The following is a 25,145-nucleotide window of genomic DNA, read 5'->3' on the forward strand; positions in this document are numbered from 1 at the left end:
TCAGCCTGAGGCCCTGAGTTCAGATCCCCAGCACCCATGTAAGAGGCTGAAGATTTTGGGCTGGTGTAGTTACAGAGGAACTGGAGTCAGAATAAAGTGCGCACCACGGTTTCCCTTACTTGGGATACAGTCTGTCTGTGGAGCTGTGCGGCTGGAACACTAGATACTCTCTGAAAGAACCTTAGGACAGGGCTCCTAATGGCATGCCCTTCCTCGTGTGTGTGTGTGTGTGTGTGTGTGTGTTCTCTTTCTAATACTCTCCCAGTGCATACTAAGTACATACATACTATACTAGGGCCAGACTCATGAATCCCAAAGATTATCCAAAAAGTTATCCAAGAAGAACCATCTCTAAAGAGAGCTGAGCACCCTAGCCAGGAGGTACAGCAATCTGTTTTCTCTTCCACCCAGACCTGGTGAAGCCAGGCTCTCTCCACTCCCTCCCTTCCCTTCACCACAAAAACCGATTCTCAGACCCTTCTCTCTCATTCTCCTGTGCTCTTCCACACTGAGTCATGGGGCTTGGGGGTTCCAACCTCTCAGACCAGTAAAGTCTGTGCTCCCCATTCTGAGCGGAGTCTGTTCGTTCATTGTTTACCTCCCACTGACTTCATACACGAAGCAGAGGTGGCCAGGAAACTCTTGAGAGTTGGGAGTTCTTCAAGGTTGATGCCACATATCCCTGGGCCTTGCCCTTACAGAATAATCAGGCAGTGAAACCCAGTTGGGAGCCTACGTGCTGACATCAGAAGGCTCTTGGACGGAAAGCTTCTCTCCCACCTCCCTTCCCACAGCACCCGCTCCAGCTCAGGGGCACACAGGGCTCTGCGTTCAAGAATCTGCCCTCTATGCCTATTCCTATTTTCTCTTGGGTCTCTCTTCTTTCTCTGTGGTGGTCTTCATCCAAAGCAGAACAGAGGTGGGGAGCCCTGGGGACCTAACATGAGCTAGACGCCCACCTGCCCTTTATAGTGGAAACGGGAAATATCTCCTATGGCTCACATGTTTGAACACTTGGTCCCCAGCTGACAGTGCTGGGTATGAGGTTGTAGATGCTTTGGGACACAGACACATATCTGGTGGCAATGGGTTACTGGGTGTGGGCCTGGAGGCTGTAGCCCAGCCTCACCCTGGCTTGATGCTCTCTGTTGGCTTCACGTGCAAGCCCATTGCTACAACTGGTGTCCACTAACTGAGCCACTCAGCCGTGTGTCTTCCCCACCAGGACTACAGCCCCTGCCCTGGCTCACAGTGAATGGCTGCGCTCTTAATTTCTTCTGTTAGATAGTTGGTCACAGAGATGAGAAAAGCAGTTGCCACTGCTGGGAGGGTGGGACTACCTGCTACTTCCTTCCCTTGAAGGCTTAGGTGGAAATTGACCCCCATTGCCCAAGGTGTGTGTAAGGAAAGTGTGGTAAGACAGAACAAAGCAAGGTTATCGTTTGGGCCCTCCCAGAGGTCAGTGACCAACAGAGGGGGATGGAATCAGCTCCAGTTGGCAAAGGATGGTACACTCCAGTTAGGGGTTTTCCACACATGGTGTGGAGCTGTACCTGGGCCAGTGGACTGAGCAGCAGAGAGGGCCTCAGGGCAGATGGGGACATAGTGTACTGGCTCCAGCTGAGCAAGTGTAGGTCTCAGTATCTGTAACAGGGGACAAGGAGAAAATGAGCTATTCTTCAGGGTTGTTAAAGGCCCTCCTTGTGGGCTGGAGAGATGGCTCAGAGGTTAAGAGTATTGCCTGCACATTGCCTGCTCTTCCAAAGGTCCTGGGTTCAATTCCCAGCAACCACATGGTGGCTCACAACCATCTGTAATGAGGTCTGGTGCCCTCTTCTGGCCTGCAGGCATACACACAGACAGAATATTGTATACATAATAAATAAATAAATAATTTTTTTTTTTTTAAAAAGGCCCTCCTTGTGACAGGCCCAGCACAGATGTCAGAGCCATAAACAGAAGGGCAGTCTGGTGGGCTTGCAGTCTGGTGGACTTACATTATCAGCCTTCGCCCAGCAGAGACTAACATGGAAGTGTTACCAACAGCAGTGAGGAAGCCTAAAGTTGCCAGAAGCAGTTACAGGGTGAAAATGTGCTGTAAAAGCGGGAAGGGGTAGACATGGAAACCATGTACCAGAGTCCTCAGTAACCACATGTCCACTTCCGTCTACCCCACAGACCCAGCCAGGCTCCACACCTTCCCTAGAACCCTCCCCAGTGTCCTAACAGTGTCCTGATGTCACTACCCTTCCTACACACCCCCACTACAGTTCTCCACAGCTGGTATGTCCTCGGAATGAGGGGTTCTGGGGACCAGAAGTGGGAAAAGAAATGTTAAGGGTCCATCCGCTTGGACCTCACCAAATTGACATCATGCAAGGAAGGCAACTGAAAACAAAGGAGTCCTCTTGGCAACTGCAGAGTCTAAATGGGAGATGGCGATGCCCCCTGGGAGATGCCCTGCCTAGGAAATACTCAGTAATGTCAATTAATACTTAAACTGAAATGTCATTGCATTTTCAGAACATCAAACATGTCCCATCAAGGCCAGGAAATACAGAAGGCAGAGCATTGTGCTGAGGGACACTGTCCACAGAATCCAGGTGGGGAAGCACATACATTTCTTAAAAATGACTTCAAGTAAATAAAATTGGTGGTGGGGGGTGGGGGCTCCACGTCTGTGAGAGAAGTAAGAAGTGTGTATATCAGTGTCTGGCCCTGCGGCTCTTAGCTAGAACTCAGATGGCAGATATGAGGGAGATAAGAAACCATTGTCTGTCAGATGTGACGATGGTCTTGAGGTAATTAGTACCCTTTCAGACGTACAGACTGAAAAAACTGGCAGAAAGTAATGAGACTCGTGTGTAGACATTTTTTGGCTGTTGTTATTTCCTCAACACTGAATTTACATAGCATTTGCATTGCAGATTACGAATTTTAAAAGAAATCACAAAGACTAGAATGAAAGAAAAAAAAAAAACAGGGTTACCCACCCACAGGTGATAGACAGGCAGGAAACTTAGAGAAGGGAACAGAGCAGGAGCCCCCTCCCCATTTCCTGCCAGCTAAATTTGCATCTGCTTCCAAATTTCCATAGGAGGGAAAACGTAGAATCTCAAATATCACCAGCAAGAAGGGAAAGAGCACCAAGCAAGGAGGCAGAGGCTGGGCCTAGATGGAAGGACCAGTTGAGAAGCCCAGGAAGGGACAGACTCTGCAAACTCTTCCCAGGAGCCTTCTGCAGAGGCCTTGCTACAGCTCTCTCTCAAGTGAGCGAGAACTTTCTTAATCTCAGTTAACAAGCACTCAGGCCTGAAGCGACAGGATACGGTGCAGTCTCCACTGGGGTGGCCTGATTGTCTGTGGAAGATAAGTTCAGAAGGAAGGCAGAGATGAGAGGGTTCCCAGGCATCTGTTTGCGTGACCTTACCGCAGCTCTTGCAATGGACACAGCTTTTACTTGGTGTGGCTTGCTTTATTTATTGGAGTTGATTTTCAGTGTATTTTAAAATCAGCCCCCAGAGAAATTAAAAATCTGAAACTAAGCAAGGGAGCGAACACCTGCTCCTTCACCACAGAGAATCCAAGCATGTTATGAACTGCGCTTGGACACTGGAGCCTCCCCAGATGGAATTCTCTCTCTCCATCCTGCAATATCTCTCCAGAACCTCATTCAGATACCAGCAGACAGGTGGTGTGGGAGAGGCTCTGACAAAGAACTCACACCACACTTGGGCTCCCAGGGCAACCGAATGCAGGACGGCAGCCTAGCTGCCCTGTCTTCATGTTGTGTGTGTGACTTGACTCTGCAGCGGAGGGCGGATGGCTAAAGAGGGACCTGCCCGTCTGGTCCCCCTTGAAGACTGGAGGCACAGGGCTAAGTTATTGTCTTAAGCCTGCAGTCACCCTGGAGCCAACCAACAGCAGAACCTCCCAGGACCGAGGACAATTATCCCAGGGTGAGGCCACCTCCTGAACCTCCAATCAGGAACTGCTTCGTTGTCCCCTCAGACAACAAACACTTCCTCAGACCTCACTGCAGTACCAGAATTGAGACAGTGACTAACTAGACCACACCTTAATCACGACTGCACTCCCCAATTCTTACAGAAAACTAGGTTGGGGACCCCTGGGCTCTTTACCCATTCTTCCCAGCTGGCCACGGCCATCCAGCCACCTCCCTGCTTTTCGCCATTACTCTTCTCTAACTGCATACGGGGATGAGTGGCTTAGCCTACCCTGCTGGGGCTGCTGGAGCCAGGCTTTTGCTATAAAACTCTGGTCACATTAAGATCAACAGTTCCTTCAAGCCTACGTGGTGTGAAGTGCATGTTTCCTGCACGTTACCAGCCACCTCCAAGCCCGATGAGAACAGGTTGTGGGTCCATAGTCCCTGCCCTGCTCAAGGCCTTCTGCATCATGCCCAACTTACATACATGCCCCCTTCTAAACTTCTGGATAAATTTAGCCACAGGAGGTCGCGTGGCAGCATGGAGAACAGTTTAAAAAAATGAAAACTATGCTATCGCTAATTGCAAAAATAAATCAGGTTAGAGATCACCCAGTTCCCACAGCCCCAGGTTCTAGAATACACTCCCGTCCTTGTTCTCCCTCAGGGGAGAAAAAAAAGGCACGCAAAATAAAAACACACATTGTCATCAGGCGGTGGTGGTGCACGCCTTTAATCCCAGCACTCGGGAAGCAGAGGCAGGCGGATCTCTGGGAGTTCGAGGCCAACCTGGACTGCAAGAGCTAGTTCCAGGACAGCCAGGACTGTTTATCCAGAGAAATCCTATCTTGAAAAAACAACAAACAAACACCCCCCCTCCCAAATTATCAAACTTATAAAATAAACTCACACTAGGATACAATACATCTTATAGGGGGCTGGAGAGATGGCTCAACAGTTAAGAGCACTGGCTACTCTTCCAGAGGACCCGGGTTCAATTCCCAGCACCCACATGGCAGCTCACAACTGCCTGTAGCTTCAGCTCCCTGGAAGCTGACACCTTTACACCAATGCACATAAAATAAAGTTAGAATAAATTATTTAAAAAATAATCTTATCCATTGGGGTTCCATGTTCAAGTCACAGCCATTAGGAGAGAAGTGAGAGCTGTCAGTCAAGATCCTTAGGCTGTGGTGACAGCGCAACCACACTCTGGATGCAGCCTCTCTGGGATGCATCTTCATTTATAAAATGGAAATGGGGCTGGAAGGGTTCAGTGGTTCAGAGCATTTGCTCTTCTTGCAGAGGACCTGGATTCAGTTCCCAGACCCTACACACACACACTCACAATCGCTTGTAGCTCCAATTCCAAGGGATCCATTGCTCTCTCCTGACCTCCATACGCACCAGGCAAGCATATACATACACGCAGGCAAACCCTCACATATGTGGAATAAAAATAAGTAGATCTTTAAAACAGAAACAGCCATCTTCGTCTTAGTTTCTTGTTTTTCTGGGGGCAGCAGGCAAACTTGCTGAGCACAGTGGAACACACCTATTATCCCATCACTTAGGAGGTCAAGGCTAAGGCAGAGCATCGTGACAGTACAACGAGACTTATAAAAACAAACAAGCAAACCTGATAAAGTTAAAAAGAATTAAAAAAAAAAAAAAAAAAACAAAGCTCAAAGCATGTGAAAATGTCTCCCAGATCACAGTTCATGTCCTGAACCCTACCCTCCCTCCCCCTTTCTTAATCTCATCGATGCATTCCATTTTCTCTTCGACGGCATGTGACCCTACAACTATAACCAATAATAATAGCAACTACAGGTTAATCCAACTATCAGTGATCAAAAAAATCCCATCATGCTTTGTACTTCCAACACAGTGCCAGCTGCCTTTCCTTGCATCCCTATGAGGCGGACTCCATCTCCAGTGCAGCCTTGAGCTGAAAAAGGATGCCCGTTTCTTCTGTTCTCTATACTTTCTTCGAAGCCCCAATATAAGAATAACATGCATGGAAACCAACACAAGTGTCCACGAGACAGTGTTCGCCACCACGAACAAACAGGTCGTGCCCTGGCATGGCTTCACCCCCTGGAACTGGCTGGGGTAGCATTACCACTGAGCTAAAATCATGCCTGAGTCTGGGGGTCCTTCTGTGTGTGTGAGCCCTTCCTACTTTGGTAGAGACTATATGGAACTTTACACCCATACTGGGAATCAAGGAGTGCAAGCCCTGGGTGGCCCTTGGGGTCTCTGACTCAAAGTTAGCATTACATTAGCCAAGTCCAAACAGTTGGAGTGGAACACAGGGCAGAGGTAGCAACAGAGACCAGAATGCTCCAGTGTTGGCTATGCCAGCTTGCCAGCTCGGGCTGACCAAAGAGCCCTGGCAGGCCGACGGTATTCACTAGAACAAGCTCCCCCCACTTCACAAGACAATGAATCCACTGTTAACTGCCCAGAGACTTGATTAACATTTGCAAAAGAACAAAGTGGAAAATTCCACCTGTGTGGGTGGAAGCTAGGCTCAGGGCATGTCAGCAACCCTCACAGCCTCCCTCTCTCCAGGATGGACACAGCCGAGTGAACAACGGTTATGGGTCCAAAAGAATTTCCCCATTTGGGAACACGAGCTACACGAGCTATTAGAACAAAACAATTGTTTTTAATTGTCTTGTGTCCCCTGCTCTGCATCTGTGCAGCGAATTTAAACCCTTCAATTTGCTTTCCTGACTCTGGCTTCTTCTGAGTTCCTTGCTGGCCCTGCTAGAGTGACAGAGCTAAGCTTAGTTCCGTGTATTAAGTGCATGGGAAAACTGAGGTACCAAGAGACCAAGAGCATTGGTCATAGCCAAGAGATAGCAAGTGAATCTTGGAGTCTCAGCTGCAGGGACAACACAAAGCCTGTTAGAAGTCTGGGTGACAGACAAAGGAGTCTTCCAGGCTCTGAACTGGACTGTGGACTTCCCCTACATGATGGGGAAAGTCCAAAGCAATCTTCCTGGTGTGCAGAGTTAGGCATGGCTTTGGAGGAAGTCATGACTTTATTCTGGAAGTTAATGAGTACCCACCAAGCCCCTGGACATGAAAACTTCTTGTGCCAGATGACTGTTGTAGACCTGCAGACTCAATACATGACTGAAGGCGACATGTGGAGGAGCTCTGAAGCTTGCTTCCTCCGGGTTCCATTCACTTCTTCACCATCATGGCTCCCACACTTATTGTGCAGGAAACGAGAGGAAACGGAGACTCCGAGAAGAGCAATAGCTTGCCATACATCCAGGAGAAGAAGCTAAGCCCTTCGACATCCATGGCCAAGTCTCTGGCTATTAGGGTTAGGGATGGACATGGGTCCATCTAAGCAGATCACCTTAGAGGCTGTGTGTTCAATCAACAAGGATCACTGGCTGGTGAGGAGGGTGCTTGGGGTCTGAGGCAGGATAGAAATTCCAGAAGATAGGCAGGTACATCCTCTTAATCTAGGGGTGACCCCATCTGCCACTGCGGGACCCAGTTTATATTGCCTTTCACTGCCCACTCTGATGTCCTGTCCACAGGCCACAGGTATACACACTGCATATAAGGTGACGGAAAAGATCTGGTACTGACCAGTGGTGCTAAATACATCGGTAGTAACCGAAAAGAATATAAAATTATGGAAAAGAATATAAAATTATAAATAATTGGAGAGTTGGTGCTGACCAGCTAAATATAAAATTATGATAATTGGAGAGCTGGTACTGACCGGCTAAATATGAAAATAAAATATGAAATATTGGAAATTCGGTATTGACCAATAGTGTGAAAAAAATCATGATTGTGACTTGATGCCATTGGCAATTGCTAAAAGAGAGGTTGTGATGGTAAATGTTGAGAGTTGATGTGTGTGCTGAGAGTGTTAGATCTAAGGGATGGTCTGAACCAGTGAAAGAAACATTTTCAACTCAGGTGATTCTACTCCCTTTTAAAATAGGAGACTATAGCCTTTGGGAGCATAATTATTCATAAAGCATTATGATATATCCTGACAAAAGATGTGGCGGTGATACACAGGGCCTACAAAGTATATTTCTCTCCACTAATCTCTTTTCTTTAGAGGTTGGCAGTCAATGACAGGTTTAAAGCTTCTCCTCCCCAGATGCCTAAGACAGGAAAACTCGCAAATGCCGCTTTCCAAAGACGGAAAAATTGGGGGAATAGAAAGAAGACTTTGTCCAAGCCAGGTGCGACCCATCTGTCCTGTTGCAGAAGCACAGGGGTTGTTAAAATTTAATAAGAGAGAGTGGATTGTAGGCCCATATTTCTATATGGTGTGGCAGCCAGGCTCTGAAGCCATGGCCCCACCTGAGGTGGTCACGTAGACCTGCAGCCAGCCTGTCACTGCCCTCAACAATAGCCAGGACATGCTACTCCTTTCTCTTTTGTTATAAATGTAGATGGCCTGGGGAGAGGTGTTTGCTGAAGCTGATGACTTAGGTGCAGGTGCTGTCCCTAGCCACGTTCCCAAGAAAGAGAATATTAATGAGGTATCCACCTCGGTTGAGCAGGGGATTAAGAGATGTTTGATAAAATAAACACGGAGAGAAGCCTGAGATGCCCTTCCGTGATGATGGTGTAAGCTGTGTCTGGTTATTTCTTGCGTCTCCATACCGATCCAGTTAGGGGAAATAGTTTTCTATGTCGGGGGCCCATGGGCCCTGACACATCCTAACCCTGCCATCACTGGCTTTGGAAGGGGAAACTGCTCAGGCTGGTCAGAAGGTTGTCTGGCCCCCTTGCCTGGGCATTCTCCCATACCCACACCCCTTTCCTACCATCACCTCACCCATTCTTCCTCTTTCTTTTGCCCCCAGAGTCTTCTCCTAGAGCAGGAACCCAGCTAGCTGCCTGACCCCTTTCTCAAAACTACCCCATACCCACTATCCCAAGCCATCTCCTCATATTTACCCCACCTTCTTTTGCCAAGGTCAGGTAGAGCCACTCGGGGTTGCTCTGTTCACGTGATACCAGGGCTAGATGAAATACCTCCTGCCCTGCGGACCGTTACCCCTCAAGGGCCAAGAAATGGCTGACACAGACCTATCCCTGGACCTGACCTCTCTATCGCCGCTGTTCCAAAGACCTTGCTCTTTGTCCTGAGCTTACTACAGTGGGGTGTGTTCTGCCAGGCCAGTGCCAAGCCTGGCTAGGTGTTGGCACTCAGCTACTCACTGAAAGAACACATGTTGGCAAAAAGTAGGGAGTGTTCCCGTACTTGCTCCACACAAACACGCAGGTTTTTTTCCAAAACTGAAGAGTGACTGCCCTCCAAACATCTGCCCCGTACCTCGGCCCCATGAGACAACATTCTCAGGCTGAAACTGGACAACAAGGCCACCTCCACTTTGCATCTGCCTCAGAGCAGGCTCTTTGGCCTCGGTCCAAGAGCAGGCATCAGCTCTTTACCTTTGCACCCTGGTAACCGGCAAGAGTTTACTGTTCAGTAAGGCCGCCATGAAAGCGAGAAATGTTCCCAGGGACCACTGGGTCCAAGCAGCTCACAAAGGTTGAGGAAGGAGCCCAGGGTGGTCCTGATGCAGGCTGGGGCGAGACTACACCTCCCTTCTGTGAACCTCCTTGGTCAGGAATCAGGACACTATTCCTTGCAATCCCATAGAGACTGAGGACTGAGCCTGTTCCATTTGGATCAGAAATACAACCTCCACCGACATCCCACAGATAAACTGAGTCTGTATCTCAGTAGGGTTTTCAGCAATCACAGCCGCTTGACTCTGCTCAACCTCTCAAGAGAGACAAGTCAAGCAGGACTTCTGCCCTAGGGCTCCCTCAGATTCCATGATCTACAGGCTTGGTAATCCCATTTCCTATAGGCTGAAGCAGCTGAATTCAGGCTCGATAGCCCTTCTCTAAAGACAGTGGAGTAGGCCCCTCTCAAGCCATTTCACCTCAGAAGTTCGATCTCTGGGCCACCTTCCCAGAATTAAGGTCTGAGAGGTGGAGAGCTGGGCAGATGTCATTCAGACAGCAGGCCCACCAAAATGTCAGAACTTCAGCTCTGAACCCACAGTGCTGAGAGACCAGCTTTGGGACCCCAGATGTAACCGCCAGACCTCATTCTATAGAAATAAACTTAACCAGAAAGCCTGGGCGGCCGGGGTGCAGATTCCTATCAAAATTACCTTGTAACTGTAAGTTTCTGTCGCTGGCTCCCCCAAAGAAGCCAAGGAGGTTTCGGTGGCTTGAGTCCCTCCCCCTTTTCTTTCTGGTACTCTTTCTGGGTAAAGGAGGTTCCAGCTCCTCCCGACCCACTCAGCCTAGAGTCTGAAGCTCCGTCCTCACCGGGGAAGGGGGTGGGGTCAGCTCCTCACTTGGGCCGGAACGATCGATCGTCGGTCGAAAGGCAGGAGCTGGGCGCACAGAGAAGGTGGCCGCCGTCAGTCCTAGCCCGCTGCGCTGTAACTGGCAGCCTGCAACGTCGCGTGCTCTTCTTGGGAAGGGCCGGGGCTGCTCGAACGGGCTCCGGGCGCGGGTGCGGTTGCCCCACCTAGCTTGTGGCACACTCCTTTGCGCGGGACTCGACGCGCGCCTCTGAAGCTTCCTCATTCGCACCCCGCCCACCCCCGCTTGCCTCGCGGGCAGCAGGGCCGCCACTTTACGACCCTGAGACCAGGCCAGCGCCCGCCCCGACTAGGGCAGGGCGGTGTTGTAGAAGGCGGAGCCCGGAGAGAACTGCCCCAGGCGGGCACCTGGTTAAGAGGACCAGGCTCGCCCGCGCCAGCTCCGCGTGGTGGTGGGCGGTGGCTGGGTCATGTTGCTGGTGCTGTTGAGCCTGGTAGCAATGTACAGGAGCGCCCTGCCAGGAGAGCCGGTAAGCATCCCCCTCTCGTGAGAGAGTCCTGTTTGTTTGTTTGTTTGTTTGTTTGTTTCCCATCCTTTTAGCTGAACCCTGACTGTCAGCCCAAATTTCTAGGAAATTGTCCATGGACCACCTTCTGGAAGGGGCCAGATTGGCACCCCCTGAGATAACCACAATGGGCTTTGCACCTCCATCGTCCTTCTATTCCCAGCCTGGAAGGCATCTGCTGTTAGACTGCTTGCTGGAGACATGAACTTTAGCTGTGTCACAGATGCCATCCTGGGCATTTGGGCTCATCTGGTCTTAGTGGTCTCCTTAATAAAAGGGTGCTACTCAACTCACACAGGTGGTACGCCTTGCCCCCTGCTTCAGGATGACTAGACAGAACCACTCGCATCTGCTCTGCCCACCGACTAGGTTACCAGAACACAGTGCACCCGTCTGCTTGCTTGCTTTTCCTATCTGTCTCGGACCATGTAGATTCCTGAAGGCAGCATTCATTCCTTCTCCCGTGCCCAAGAACAAAGGAATCTTTCGAGACGTTCCAGAGGAAAAAGCTCCTCATCAGAAAGGCATCAGGTGACGTCCGTGCCAGGTTCACACAGCACTCGGTCCCCCTGATGACTGGGAAAGTCAAAGCTGGTATATGGTGTCGCCAAGCCACCAGCTGCTGTGCTTGCCCTCTCTGTGCCAAAGAAAAATTGTCCCTGGGAGCATTTGCTGCGAGGACTACCGAATGAACTCTGTGAAGGTTCGCGCTGGTGCTTGGCTTTTCGCTATACCTTGTCTCACTACCGGTCAACTAGATCTTAGTTCCTAGTGTGTGGCTCATTTGTTTAAAAAGAATGTCACAAAGCAAAGGACCATGGATGACTTCACCCAAACCAAATTTGTCCCACCAAAACCTTTGTTTTCTGCCTTCACAAGGTTTTTGGAAATGAGGAAGCTGGGGTCCTGGAGCCCTGTGGGTTGGTCACGTTGCATCTTGCCGCTGAAGATTGCTAACAGCTAGAATAAATGTTTCAGGCCCGAACCATACTTTTCATTACTTTTCTTTTGTAAACTTCAAGGGATTTTATTTAGTACTGGCCTTTCTTAGGCGTTGATGAGTTTTACTTTTTTGGAAGCTGTTTTAGGAGGTTGTGATGAAATAACAATTGCCCCTGGTTTTCTAAGCAGCTCAGGTGAATCCTAGATCAAAAAAGAAGCATGATACGAACCTCGGGAAGGTGCAGTGGGTTGCATTCATTGCTGCCTGCTTTCTTCTCCTCTTTGTATAGCCAAATGTTAACTTGGAAAAATCAATAAATATTACACTGTCCTGAAAACCAGTAGTTAAACATTAGATAGCCAAGGTGCCTCAGTAATCTGAGGCAGGGGAGGTGTGTGTATATGTGTATGTGTGTGTGTCTGTGCATGTGTGCATGCATGTGTGTGTATGTGCACATGTGTGCATGTATGTGCGTGTTCACACTCACATGCACACATGCCTGTGAACATGTCCTCAGAAACTAGAGGCATTGGCTTCTGGAGCTGGAGTTATAGGCAGTTGCGAGTTGTCCGATGTGGAGCCATCGCTCCAAGTCCCAGCTCACTGTTCTTTGAAAATTTATCACTTGTGCATGCATCTAAGGAAAAAGATGGTGTTTTGCCTAATTTGGTAAAATAAGCATTGTGGTTTGCTGGCTTTGACATGACATTTGGTTTCTCTCTTTCCTGCAGACTATTCAGTGTGGCTCTGAGCCTGGTAAGTGCACTTGAGAGTGGGTATTTGGAAGCACAGGTGGACAGTAAGAAGGTCTGAGTCAGGAAGGGGGTTCTGGAAGACCAGGCACATGGTGATAATACATTGCCTTGTTTGCTAATGGGAGTGAGGTTTTCCAGGCAGAATTTGGGGAGTAAGGATGTAAGGATGTGTTTGAGATGGACTGGCCTCCCAGTAAATTAGCACACAGATAGCGTGGAACTCACCAGGCTGAGTGGGAAGCAGTGCCTGCCGTTCCACAGAGGGACGCTGATTGTGGTGGGAGGGGCCATACCGTTGATTGTTGGGGCTAGGAAGCAAGTTTTTAATACATGGGTACCCAACGTGGTACTTTGAAGATCGAGTGGGTTTTGTCCAAGAAATGTGAATAGGGAGAGTGAGCAGGAGGGGAGGGGAGCAGTTTAGAAATGGTTATGGTGAGGGCTTGCAGACTGGAGTCCAGGACTGAGGCATGGAGAACGCATGATTGACGTTAATGAACATGTCAAATACACTAAACATACACCCACACGTACATGCACACACATGCACCTCGAACACCCCAAGTGCTGTGGAGTTTGAGACCACGAGGCTGAGAGACATTATTTAGGTGTATAAACCAGCCAGCATCCAGAAGAAGCCTGGCTTTCCTTAGCAGAAGTGGGTTGCGATGGAGCATATCACTTGGAGGGAAGAGCTTCTGACTGCGCCTGAAATGGGAGTGACATTGGAAGTGTTCTTGCCTTTCCCCAGGGCCATCTCCAGAGTGGATGGTGCAACACAGTCTCACCCCAGGGGACTTGAGGAGCCTCCAAGTGGAACTTGTTCAAACTTGTTCAAAAAAGGATTGCCAAAAAGAGGATTTTTCAATTTTGATGAACATAAGCTGGATACTCCGGGCAGATGGTAAGTCTGCATCAGTCAAAGCATCTACTAAGCCCGAAACGTGAAGGATATAGGACTCATTAATTTGCTTCTAGGCATAGACCACAGATGTGCATTCACCAAAAGCCACATCATAGGATGTGTACAGTAAGACTGGTGTGCGTAACAGCATCCAGGTGACCAAGAGCCTAAAAGAACCACAGAGTGGAAACTATGGAACTCAACAATGAGAATTCTTTCTGTGTATGTGACAATATGGATGTCCCAAGTAGCCAGACTCCAAAGAGCTATATAGTTGTATCTGTGATCATTCATGCCTATGATAGCACGCAGAAGAACAAGACTAAGCTAGAGGTTTGAAGCCAGGATGGGAGTTTGGGAGCTGCTCTGGCTTGGAAGTAATTGAAAGGAAACACAGGCAGCAAGTGGGGGGAGTGGTTCTTGCCCTCTGCCGGTTGTAAAATGTGCAAGGTCACTGAGGAGCAGTGACACTCTGCAGCCACACTTCCTGGAAGAGATGGGGTTCCCTGGTTTAGGAGAAGCTCTGGCTTCGGCTAATTATCCACTTCCAAATGACATCATGAAGTCCTGGCATTTCCTCCGGATTATATGGTAAGCAACATGTAAGTTCCTTAGACAAGCCAGTCCTGGGACCCTAATGCCTAGGCTCGTGGTTTCCATTTGCCAACGTTATACTTGGTTTTGTCAAGAGTCCAGCACCTGGGAGACTGAAACGGGGAAATTGCTGCAAGTTTGAGACCAGCCTGGGCTACTTACTGGATTCCAGTGGGATACAGGGTGAGACCTTGTCTCAAAAAAAACTCAAAATGGTCCATTTATCTGGGAAGAGGAGTCAATGACAGGCTTCATCAGTACGTTTTTCAATGTAGTAGGAGAGGTAACCACAGCAATGTCAAGGGATGCCCCAAGGGGAGCTGTGCTCTATGTGAGGACCAGACAGACCAGGGCAGGGCTCCAGAAGACTCCTGTGAGATGCTATGGTAGGCTCTGGCCCCACACCAAGCAGGGCGAGGTCTTTGGTCGATGTTGTTATGCACTTTAAAGTAAACTTGGAAAGGGTAGAGATAGAGAAAGAGACCCATGAGAAAGAATGGCCTGCATGGACCTAGTGCAGTTAAAACAAGCACAGTCTGGTGCCGATGCGTGGGCAGTCTTTGTAGAAAGAAAAAAGCAGTCAAAGCTAAAGCCTGCAGCATCTTCTAAAACCAAACTATGCAGTGCATAGGAACCATTAATTCCATCCCTAGGCACATCCGGAAGAAGAACCAATATGCATGCACTGAAAGACAGGCATAGGATATGCACAACACTCCAAGCAATTCATCTCCTTCAAGAGACCTAGAATGGGGCAGATGGCATCGCTAGCCATGGGTACTTTGACTCAGGCCAGCCTAGAAGGAGTAGAGCTCTTGGGCTTTGGAATTTGGGTTTGTATCTACTGCTGCTGAGCTGTGAAAGTTCAGGCAGTGTACCCCCCAAGATTCCTGAAGCCCCCCCCCCCATTTACCCTATCTGAACATTGGATACCACAGTACACACCAGCTGAGATGAAGCACTGGCATTATAGAATACTATGCGAGCCACGTAAGTGCCAATGAAACAACTTCCCACTTCATTGTCTCTGCAGCCAGCATCCGCCTGTTGAAGGCCACCAAGATCTGTGTGACTGGCAAAAGCAACATGGACTCGTACAACTGTGTGAGGTGCAACTATACAGAGCCCTTCCAAAGGCAGACCAGACCTTCTGGAGGCCGAGTAAGCACGTTTGGGCACAAGGCTTGCTTGGGAAGCACCAACAATGGACCTCAGAAAGGCTGATGGTGCAGAGTGAGATGCCTGCCTGGGTTTGCACGCCGCTTGTCTGCCCTGGGGATGCTGGCATCTTTGAGACTCAATGTCCAACAGAGTGAGGGGAGCTAGACTTAAATTATATCCTTCCTCTAAAATGCCACTCCTCTCTCACGCTGAGTTATATCAGCAAACTGGGCTGGATCCACTCCCTGCATAGACACTGGCCAGAGACCTGTTTCAGCTGGAGCACAGAGACGAAGTGACAAATGAAAAAGGGGGCTGCTAAGCCTGATAACCCGAACTCAGTCCATAGGACATACATGGTAGAAGGAACAGATCCTTCAAGTTGTCCTGACCTGCATACACACACACTATGGCATGATCCCCCACTAGCGTGTATACACACACACACACACACACACACACACACACCCCATAGTATGACCCCCCACTAGCATACACACACAAACACACACACACACACACTATGGCATGAACTCCCATTATTTTATACACACACACAGTGACATGACCCCCCACTAGTGTATACACCCACACACAGTGGCATGACTCCCCCCACTAGCCTACACACACACACTGTGGCATGACCCCCCACCCAGCATATACACACACTCTATATAAATGTGAAGCATTTACAAATGAAAACAGCCCCCCAGAGGCTCTGCTCCTGGACTGTACACCTGCCCTGCTTTGCTTTGCAGTGGACCTTCTCCTACGTGGGCTTTCCTGTGGAGCTGAGCACAGTCTATTTCATCGGGGCCCATAACATCCCCAATGCTAACATGAATGAAGACAGCCCTTCTTTGTCTGTGAACTTCACCTCTCCAGGTAAACATCCTCACTCTTTGGCGATTCTGTCTTACTATCGCACCTGTGGTTTGGTGTGGAGCCTTGGGAAGCCTTTGAAGCCTTGGTTTCCCCACCTGTGGACACAGTGCTAATCACTCCACACTCAGGGTGGAGAACGTTGTTAAGTAAGCATGAGGAAGCCATGTTCCTGGGTGCCAGGCAGGAAGCAGGATGTACCATCTCTCCAGGCACTTGCCCTGGGTCCTACGCACAGCAGTGGTGATGCCCTGACTGGGCTCCTTTGTGGTTGGTACCATCCAGGGTAGCTTTGGTGCCACACCACTTACTATATGGTGCTTTCCTAATGACACCAAAGCTCACCGGGTTTTTACAAAGTGAGTTTTATTTGGGGATGGTTTTAGAGACGCTGCAACAGTAGATAAAGTTTCCATCCCGCTCTCAGTTCCTCTTGCTGTCAGCATCTGCTTTCCAGAGTCCACTTATGAGAGCTAGGAAGATAACATCGGCATATTTCCATCTGCTCACCACCAGGCTTTGGGGATTTCAGCTGCTTAGCCACTGCGTTTTCTTCCTGTTCCAGAGGCACTTAGCCCCTTAGGGCACTTCAGCCTCCTCTGGTTGTTCTTTTCCATGACCTCATCAAACATCAATAGTTTGTTGCCAATTTGAGTTTGTCTGATGTTTGTTTCATATGTAGGCCAGGGATCTGAGATTTGGGCATGAATCTCACAGGAGACATTGAGCTCTCCTCACTATGTTCTCTCTGGCGTGTGTTAATTAGTGAGGGTCATGCCTACTGGGCAGCTGGGTTCCTACCACCTAGAGCCTCGTGTCTGGAAGAGGCGGAAACTACATGTATTATCAACTCCCACTTTTTGGTTTCCAAGTCACTTCTTGGTGACCATTTTGAGAAAGGCTATACTTAAAATGAGACTACTTACAGTTTCCACGGGTGAATGATTTTCTGTTTAACTGTAAAATGATTTTTTAGACCTGACATCTCTCTCATGTCTGAAGAGAGTGTATGTGGGGTGTGTGTGTGTGTGTGTGTGTGTGTGTGTGTGTGTGTGTGTACTTGGAAAGGGGTTATAGTAGAGATACCTTTTACTCAAATGTAACAACTTTCATTCAAATTCCCAGGCTGCCTAAACAGTGTAATGAAATATAAAAGGCGGTGCATTGAGGCAGGTAAGTCGATGTAGCATTTTGCTTTTGTCATTTAGAGATCCTCCTCACTGGGACCCATGGAGCTCCATTCAGCCACAGATAGGTAAAGGAACTGAGATGTGGAGATGGAAGTTCTCTGTCTAAGCCACTCAGTGAAGGAGCGGCCTTAGGTTAAGCAGCTATCCAGACTGGGACAGACTTTACTAGAGCAGCAACAGCTACAGGAAACCACCCTATCCCTTGGCTAAACCTACATATTAGCCCAACCCCCACTTACAGCATGCTCATGGAAAGTTGCTTTGTGATTGGAGGAGAGCCCCACTATCCTTTGCACCTGCTCATCACAGCTGACCTGTTGTCAGTGGAGGCTCTGGGTACCTCCTCTTTGGATTAACAAACATGGTCAAGTGTTGGTCCAAGTAAGGCCCTGGAGGCCTTCTTGAAAGACTACTTCCTATTCTCAGAAGATTCTTTGATCTGTGAAGGAGCAGCTTTAGGATAAGTCAGTACCTCATCCCAATTTCTAAGGGTGAGTATAAACTTTGGGGCAGTATAGTCTTGTGATGCTAATGAGGTTAGAGATATTGGCTGGGGGTAGGGGATCTTTAGTCCCACCAACAGAGCCCTCTCAAAGAATTTTGAGGCTCTAAGGTTATGAGGTGCAGGACCTAGAATGAGTCCTCCTCCAACCAGAAACAGCTTCCAGCCAGGGGCCGAACCTGTCCCATCAGCAGGGAGGCTAACTTGTGCTATTATATAGACATGTTACTGGAAATTTGCCCGGACTTATTTGCAAGTCACATGAGCGAGACAACTGATTCCTGTAAGCTGTGTGGCATTTCCTTCCTTTGTATCCAGGGACACTGACAGTTTGTCTCAAAGCTCTGGGCCTCAGTTCACTTACTCCATATTCTGGGGCATTCCTCCTAAACTGATGTCCCTCCGCTATCCTAGAAAGGAGAAAACAGCCATCCTTGTTCTCTTATCTCAAAATGTAGGGTGAACATTGAACTGGGCTGTAGACTTTGATCTGTAACTCCATTCCTAGCTATTTTTAGTGAAGTAAGGCATGGACTTTCTTAGACATCCGATACTTTGCAATTCTAGGATCAGTGTCGGAAGATATAGTTGAGTTCATGTCTCTTAGGTGTGTGCCTAAGAATTTAGATTTGTTTCTGTAAAGCTCCCTTGGGGACTCAGATAAGGGAGGGGTTACCCGGGCACCCATGTGGTTCTCTCTCAACTTGTAGGAAGCCTGTGGGACCCAAATATCACTGCTTGTAAAAAGAACGAGACGACGGTTGAAGTGAATTTTACAACCAATTCCCTTGGAGAAAGATACAGGGTTAGCATTCTACAAAACGAAAGACTATTGAATTCATCTCAAGTGGAGGAGGTATTTTCCCCTTTACCCCCTTGTTACCACCCCATCCCCAACCCCAGATACTTCAGTATCTTGAAGTACAGACACTTTAGAATCCTTTGAATAGGCTTTCTTCCAAGAGATCCCAGAGCTATCTGTTGTCCAAGTCGCTGTAGGCATCCTACGGATGATGAGTCTAAAGCCAACTACAAACAGAAGTTTGAGGCTTCTGAAGTGAGTTCTTCTTCACATAGTGTGATGCACCAGAAGTCAGTTAGGAACAGTGGCCTCATCACTAACTCTCTGTCTACTCACTCATGACTACAGCTCTGACTGTCTCTCACTTATCCGCACCAGAATAAACCGACGAGGAGGTCTGTGGCCATTTCGGTGGACGAGGAAAGTGAAGGTGCCGAGTTCGAGGTGAGTTAAATAGTGGTCTGCAAAGGAAGGGCCACGGCAGAGCTGTTTGTTCCACCATGGATGCTTTCTGTATGTCTTCATGGAATGCTAGGGGCCGAACCCAGGACTTCTTGAATTCTAGGTGAGTGTTCAGCAACTGATATACATTAGCCCTCCACATGCATTTTAAGGATGGCAAGTCTCCCCGCAAAGGCCCCCCTCAAGCTGGGTGTCGGGGACTCCTTAGTGTCTACAAGAGTGAACACTGACACCATAGGTGTGGTGCCTTTGCGTGGATTGGTGGCTGTTGACTTCCCAAAGGGCTTTTAGTTCTATCTTCTGTCCTGGATCCTCAGAGTAATTCTGAGACGGGACAGTCGTTTTATTTCCCCAAAGCCTCGGTTTTAACTCAGAAGTGAAGCCGAGTGGGTTGAAGCTGGAAGGCTATCTATCCAGTGTCTAGGTCAGTGTCTGAACTTAGGAGAGCAGCTGTTCACCTTCTGGGAGCCTCAGCTGGCCCAGGTGGAAACAGTTAGTTGGAAGGGTAGGTACTCAGGTCCCTGTAGTCTACAACATGGATACACAGAGGGTCACAGTCCACGACTATGCCCTTGAGCCATTCTCCACTCCCTCGAACATGAAGCGCTCAGGATGACCAAGAAAGTGGACCCTGGCATGACAGCACCTGCACCTTCCGGGAAGTCGTGGACTGACCTAGTGCTGGGACGCTTACCTACTGTTGTCCAGGGGAGAGATTTATATGTTTATTAGGATGTAGCTGCCCTTTCAGATAAGGAAAACTCTGCGGCTGTAATGTGAACAAAGTTCAAGGGCATCGCTGGGGCATTGCCAGTATCTTGGTCCGGAGTCACCAGACTGGATCTGTGGGCTACAGAAGAGGAAACAAGGGGGGAAACTATTGATGCCAATGCCAGGAGGTGGAAATAACATTTCAAAAGGGGAAAGGGCTATGCTGGAAGTGTGAGCACTGTAGTCTTCCTCTCCTTTTCCTCAGCTGATACCGTATTTCCACCTCTGTGAGCCTGACTGCATCCGACGCAAAGGACCGGTTGGGCTTTGTATAGAGACAAGTGGCCCCTACCCTCCAGACAACTGTAAGTCCCAGTCATTACCACAGGATGATCAGAGAGGCTCAGGACACACAGGGCCCCTTTGAGATGTCATAGACTATCCTGTGTCTGGGAGGAGCAGTACGAGGTCCCTGCCGGTGTACCGTGAACAATACCTCTGCTACCCAGAGATCTCATAAGCAAGGAAGAACAAAGGCTCTAATTACAAACACAGTATCTTTTTCAAAAGCAGGATATACAGAAGGAGAAAAAAAGAGCGCAAGATGGTTGTTTGAAGTGCCGCAGACAATGAAAAGAGTTACTGGGAATGAGGGGCCAGTGTGAGCAGGGGCTAGCGTGAGGGGCGTGAGGGGCTGGTGTGAGCAGGGCTGAGTCCACGAGGGATATTCCAATCTCTCTGAATCCTATTTGGTTAACAAATCAGGAATGCCGGCACCAAAACATACCTCCCTGGTGCCGGAGAGCATGTTTTGGAAAATGTCTCTGCATTTAGAGATGCGTCAGTTCTTTTTACTAACAATGGACAGATGGTCTGAAACTAGCCCATGGGTTACAAAAGACAAAAACCAGCCAGCCAAACTTTAGATAGCTACTCCCCCAGGCCCTGACTTCTATGTGGGCACACTGCTGTGTGTACATTATGTTTGTAAGTTCTTCCTGAGGAACAAAGATTCTCCAGACAACAAAAGCCATCATTCAAACCCTGTGCCACAGTGAAAAGAAACTTGAGTTTGGAGAAAGTCCCCTAGTTCCCTGTTCCTCTGGGGAGGAAAGGGCTGGTGAGATCACTCAGTGGGTAGAATCGCTTGCTAGGAAGGTCTTACAACCTGGGTCTGAGCCCTGGAAGCCATCGTGAACGGACAGAAGAAATGACCCCATGTTGTCCTCTGACCTTCACACACACTCTGGCATTGTGTGCCTGCATTCACACACACACCACAGTAACTTTCAGTTGTTGGTTGTGAGCCTAGCCATTAGTGGCCGAGCCGTTTCTCTAGCACACAGCAATACATTTTTTTTGAAAGAGACTTGAACCCTGTGAAAGAATCCTTAATCAGCACACCCTAAAGCTCTTCTAGCCCTTGGTTAGAAAAGGTCTAAACCCCCACCAAGAAGAGTAAAAAAAAAAAAAAAATCCATGTACAAGTAGAGGCCAAGTGCAGCTTTACTTGCTAAAGGTTACCAAGCTGTTTCCTGCAGACAGAAGCATGCTGGGAGGCTGGGTGCCCCTCATCTTGGTGCTGCTGGTGGCTACATGGGTGCTGGCAGTTGGGATCTACCTAACTCGGAGGCAAGGTAAGGGCGGTCACTCTGAAGATACCCTGAGATCCTCCCCACCTGCCTGGACAGAGAAGGGGATCTAGCTAGACGTGGTGGCAGAAACCTTGCAGTCTCTCCCTTGGGGGGAGGAGGAAGTGGGCTCAGGAGTTCAAGGACAGCCCCCTTTAGTTGCTGTTCAAGACCAGCTTAAGCTAAGCGAGAACCTGTCTCAAAGAGCCACAAAGGAGGTCTTAGTGTACTGTGAGTCGCTCCTGTCGTGACAGAAGATTAACTCTGTGCTTTAAGCTCAGAAAGCCACATGAATGAAATTTCACCTCAGGAATCCCGGCACTTAGAAGATGCTGCTGGCGCCCTTAGCTACAGGGCTACAGTAGCTTTGGACCTAAGTCTTGTTGCGTAGCACAGTGTGGGGCTTAACTTTATAGCAAAATAAAGGAACTCTACCACCTGCAGGTAGAAAAGAGACCACAGAGTTGGCCCAACTCCTGATATGACATGTAAGAGGTCACTCTGTGTTGAAGTACAGAAATTTTTAACAGTTGGCTTCAAACCCGTGCCCTCAAGCCTAAACGGCTGCTCTGAGTTGATCTGAAAACAGAGCTGGACTATGGCGGCTGACTTACTGATAGGGGCTTAGGAAGCTGTGAAGATTTAAGAGTCAGTGTTTCAGGTGTTCAAAAGGACTATCAGGACTATTGTTCCCCTGGCAGGAACAGATCGCCACCCTGGCTGACATTTCTCAGTGATGGTTTAGACTACTGTAAAGGCTTGCTATATGCTAGTAACTAACAAAGCTCCCCCCACAGGCCGGAGCACGGAGACTTCCTTCCCTGCCGCCAGCAAGCTCCTGCCCCTCATTAAGGTCCTGGTGGTTTACCCGGCTGAGGTATGTTTCCATCACACGGTCTGCCGCTTCACCGACTTTCTTCAGAACCGCTGCAGAAGCGAGGTCATCCTTGAAAAGTGGCAGAGGAAGAGAATAGCGGAGATGGGCCCAGTGCAGTGGCTCAGCGCGCAGAAGCAGGCGGCGGACAAGGTGGTCTTCCTTCTCTCCAGCGACGCCCACGGGCTCTGCGGCAGTGCCTGCGGCCCGAACACGGGCGGCGCCAGTGAGAAAGCCCAGGACCTCTTCCCTCTGGCCTTTAACCTCTTCTGTAGTGATTTCAGCACCCAGGCTCATTTGCACAAATACATGGTGGTCTGTCTTGGAGGAGCCGACATCAAGGGCGACTATAACGCTCTGAGCGTCTGCCCCCAGTATCGTCTCATGAAGGACGCCACTGCCTTTCACACAGAACTCCTCAAAGCTCCACGAAACGTGCCAGTGAAGAAACGGCCCCAAGCCTGCAGTGGCAGCTGCTCCCCGTTGTAGTCTGTGAAGGACAGGAAACCCCGAAGTCCTCCTGCTCTTCAAGTTCCAGGGACAGGAAGCTTTGGGATGGCCCCGAGGCTTCCTGTACAGGCTGTGTGTAGGGGGTACTACATCACAGAACTTGCTTTAGACCCGGAGTCTGCAGTCGGAGCTTGTGCAAGCAAACATGCCTGAGGCTGGTCACCAGCAGGTCTTAGGCATATAATACAGTTACAGACATTAGTGAATGGAAGCTAAATTTACAAAAGCCCAACCACATTTGTCCCCAAACCCCAATAATGATTATCCCTGAAAACTAAGCATGAAGTAATTCTGACATGAAGTAATAAGGCATTTCCCAGTCAGGCATCCAGTCGTGCACTGCCGTGTCCTGCGCCGCACATGGGGACTGTTCAGCCCTGTAACATTTTAATGTATTAATGAATAGTCCGTTTGGGAAGCGCTCACTAATTCAGCAGCTTCCTAAGAGAAGAGGCCTATTACCACACAAGCTGGACACATCTTGTCTGACCAGATGGCCCATCTTTACAGTACTTTCCCTTGTCAAACTTCTAGACCAGCAACCTTTATTTTTGTTCAGAGAAGTGCTAGGAACTGAACCAAGGCTACTGTACAGGTTAGAGAAATGGCTTGCCATTCAAATGAGCCCCAGCCCCTTCAGTAAGTAGAAAAATACTTCGCCAGTCAGGTGTGGCAGCACACACTTTTAATCCCAGCACACTAGTGGAGAACTAATGAACTCAAGCTCAGTCAGAGATAAGTAGCGAGACTGTCCGAGACAAACAAAAGCATGTTACCCATAAACCCAGGGTCTACTTTTGCCCAGTCACCCATCCACTGTTCTAGTTCCCAGAGTTCATGGTCAGTGCACATTTCCTGTTCAAGTCAAAACTAATTCACTGAAATTAGCTCTCCTGAAGTAATACTATCTTTTTATAATCTAGTACTTTAAAAAAAAAAAACCACCAAGGGCTGGGAGAGGTGGCTCAGAGGTTTAGAGCACTGACTGCTCTTCCAGAGGACCTGGGTTCAGTTCCCAGCACCCACGTGTTAGCTCACTGTCATCTTAACTCCAATTCCAGAGGGATCTGATACCATTTTCTGGCTTCTAAGGGCACTCTATATGCATTAAAAAGATTATGATATGCACACACTACCAGTGTTTTGCTTGCATTGCCTGTGTGCCCTATGCATGCTTGGTGCCTGAGGTCAGGAGAAGGTGACAGGGTCACCTAGACCTACAGCTATGGACAGGTATGAGCCACTGTGTGGATGCTGGGAATCAAACCAGGGTCTTCTGCACGAACAAATGCTCTCCACTGCTGAGCTAGCTCTCTACACCCCCTAATATAAATAAATCTTATTATTAAAATATCCCCCAAGCCAGGCGGTGGTGGCACACGCCTTTAATCCCAGCACTTGGGAGGCAGAGGCAGGCGGATCTCTGTGAGTTCAAGACCAGCCTGGTCTACAAGAGCTAGTTCCAGGACAGGCTCCAAAACCACAGAGAAACCCTGTCTCGAAAAACAAAAAAATAAAATAAAATATCCCCCAAACCCAGAACAAGCAGCAACAGTGCCCAGATCTGTAACATCTTGAGTCTTCTAGCTCTTGACTTTCTTGAAGCAGCTTTTTCTTAATGTAGAAACCAGAGAAATGGATCTATAATAGCATATGTATTTGTCTAGTAAGGCTTCATATACCATAATAAAACTGTTTTGTAATGTTATCCAGTTTTAGGTAGTTGACTGTAAAAATGTTTGTAACTGGAGGCTGGGCATGGTGGTGTGAGGACCTGACTTTGCAAGCTCTGTTTTAAAGAAGGGGCTTAATCTTAAGTCATATAATGATCGGGGGTGGCGGGGGGTGGGGGGGTGGGGTGGGGGGGTGGGGGGGGAGGCGGGCTAGGGGAGGTGATCTCAGCTCTTGAAATGTGCTGCCATAGAAGAAATTTGGGCAGATACCCTAAAAATGGGCAATTAAGAAGACAGAGAGAAGGGCCATAAAATTTAATGAGATCCAGATGTTCATAGGGGGCATCCTGTCCTTGAAGATACCTTGTCTGTTATTAATGGCTCTTTGTTAGGTTTTGGCTCCCAAAAACTAACCAATGGTTTTAGAAATTACCTTACCCTAAACCCTCCTCTCCAATCCCAAGAAGTCATGCCATGAGCTCCCCCGACTACAGCATTTCCCCTTTAAAGGTTCTACCCTCTCAGGGCTCCCTGCCATACTTTCTGGACCCACCATGCTGGGGTGCTGGAAAGGTGTTGGTCAAAACTTGAGTTTGTATATTAAAAACCCTCATGCAGTTTGCAAGGGAAATCTGGCTCCATGAATTCATCTGGGCACCAGAAACTCGAGCCTAACAGTGGCACACGCC

The 25,145-nt window shown here is 48.7% G+C and overlaps 2 protein-coding genes across 7 annotated transcripts in view; one reads left to right on the forward strand and one right to left on the reverse strand.

The window, feature by feature from the left end:
• Chdh (choline dehydrogenase) overlaps window positions 1-10,472 on the reverse strand; it is a 28,445-nt gene extending 17,973 nt beyond the window's left edge. Inside the window, exon 1 of one of the 4 annotated variants that reach the window (XM_050158179.1) lies at window positions 10,327-10,472. The gene's annotated coding sequence lies outside the window, so the exon portion shown is untranslated. The other 3 variants (XM_050158178.1, XM_050158177.1, XM_050158176.1) reach the window with 3 other exon arrangements.
• Window positions 10,473-10,713: 241 nt separating this feature from the next.
• On the forward strand, window positions 10,714-24,491 carry Il17rb (interleukin 17 receptor B). Of its 3 annotated transcripts, none has more exons than XM_050158180.1 (11): window positions 10,714-10,826; window positions 12,537-12,561; window positions 13,312-13,464; window positions 15,092-15,219; window positions 15,978-16,104; window positions 17,227-17,274; window positions 18,504-18,649; window positions 18,974-19,039; window positions 20,034-20,133; window positions 21,310-21,405; window positions 22,197-24,491. In XM_050158180.1, exons 1-11 carry the CDS (start codon window positions 10,767-10,769, stop codon window positions 22,760-22,762), a joined length of 1,515 nt encoding a protein of 504 aa, XP_050014137.1. In that variant the 5' UTR covers window positions 10,714-10,766; the 3' UTR covers window positions 22,763-24,491. The 3 variants fall into 3 exon arrangements, with proteins under 3 accessions (XP_050014137.1, XP_050014138.1, XP_050014139.1); XM_050158181.1 differs by having other exon boundaries at window positions 18,504-18,598; XM_050158182.1 differs by lacking the exon at window positions 21,310-21,405.
• Window positions 24,492-25,145: the final 654 nt, after the last annotated feature.

This window comes from Alexandromys fortis, unplaced genomic scaffold, assembly GCF_014885135.2.
Source record: "Alexandromys fortis isolate MF-2015 unplaced genomic scaffold, M_Fortis_MF-2015_v1.1 scaffold_106, whole genome shotgun sequence".
NCBI lineage: Eukaryota > Metazoa > Chordata > Mammalia > Rodentia > Cricetidae > Alexandromys > Alexandromys fortis.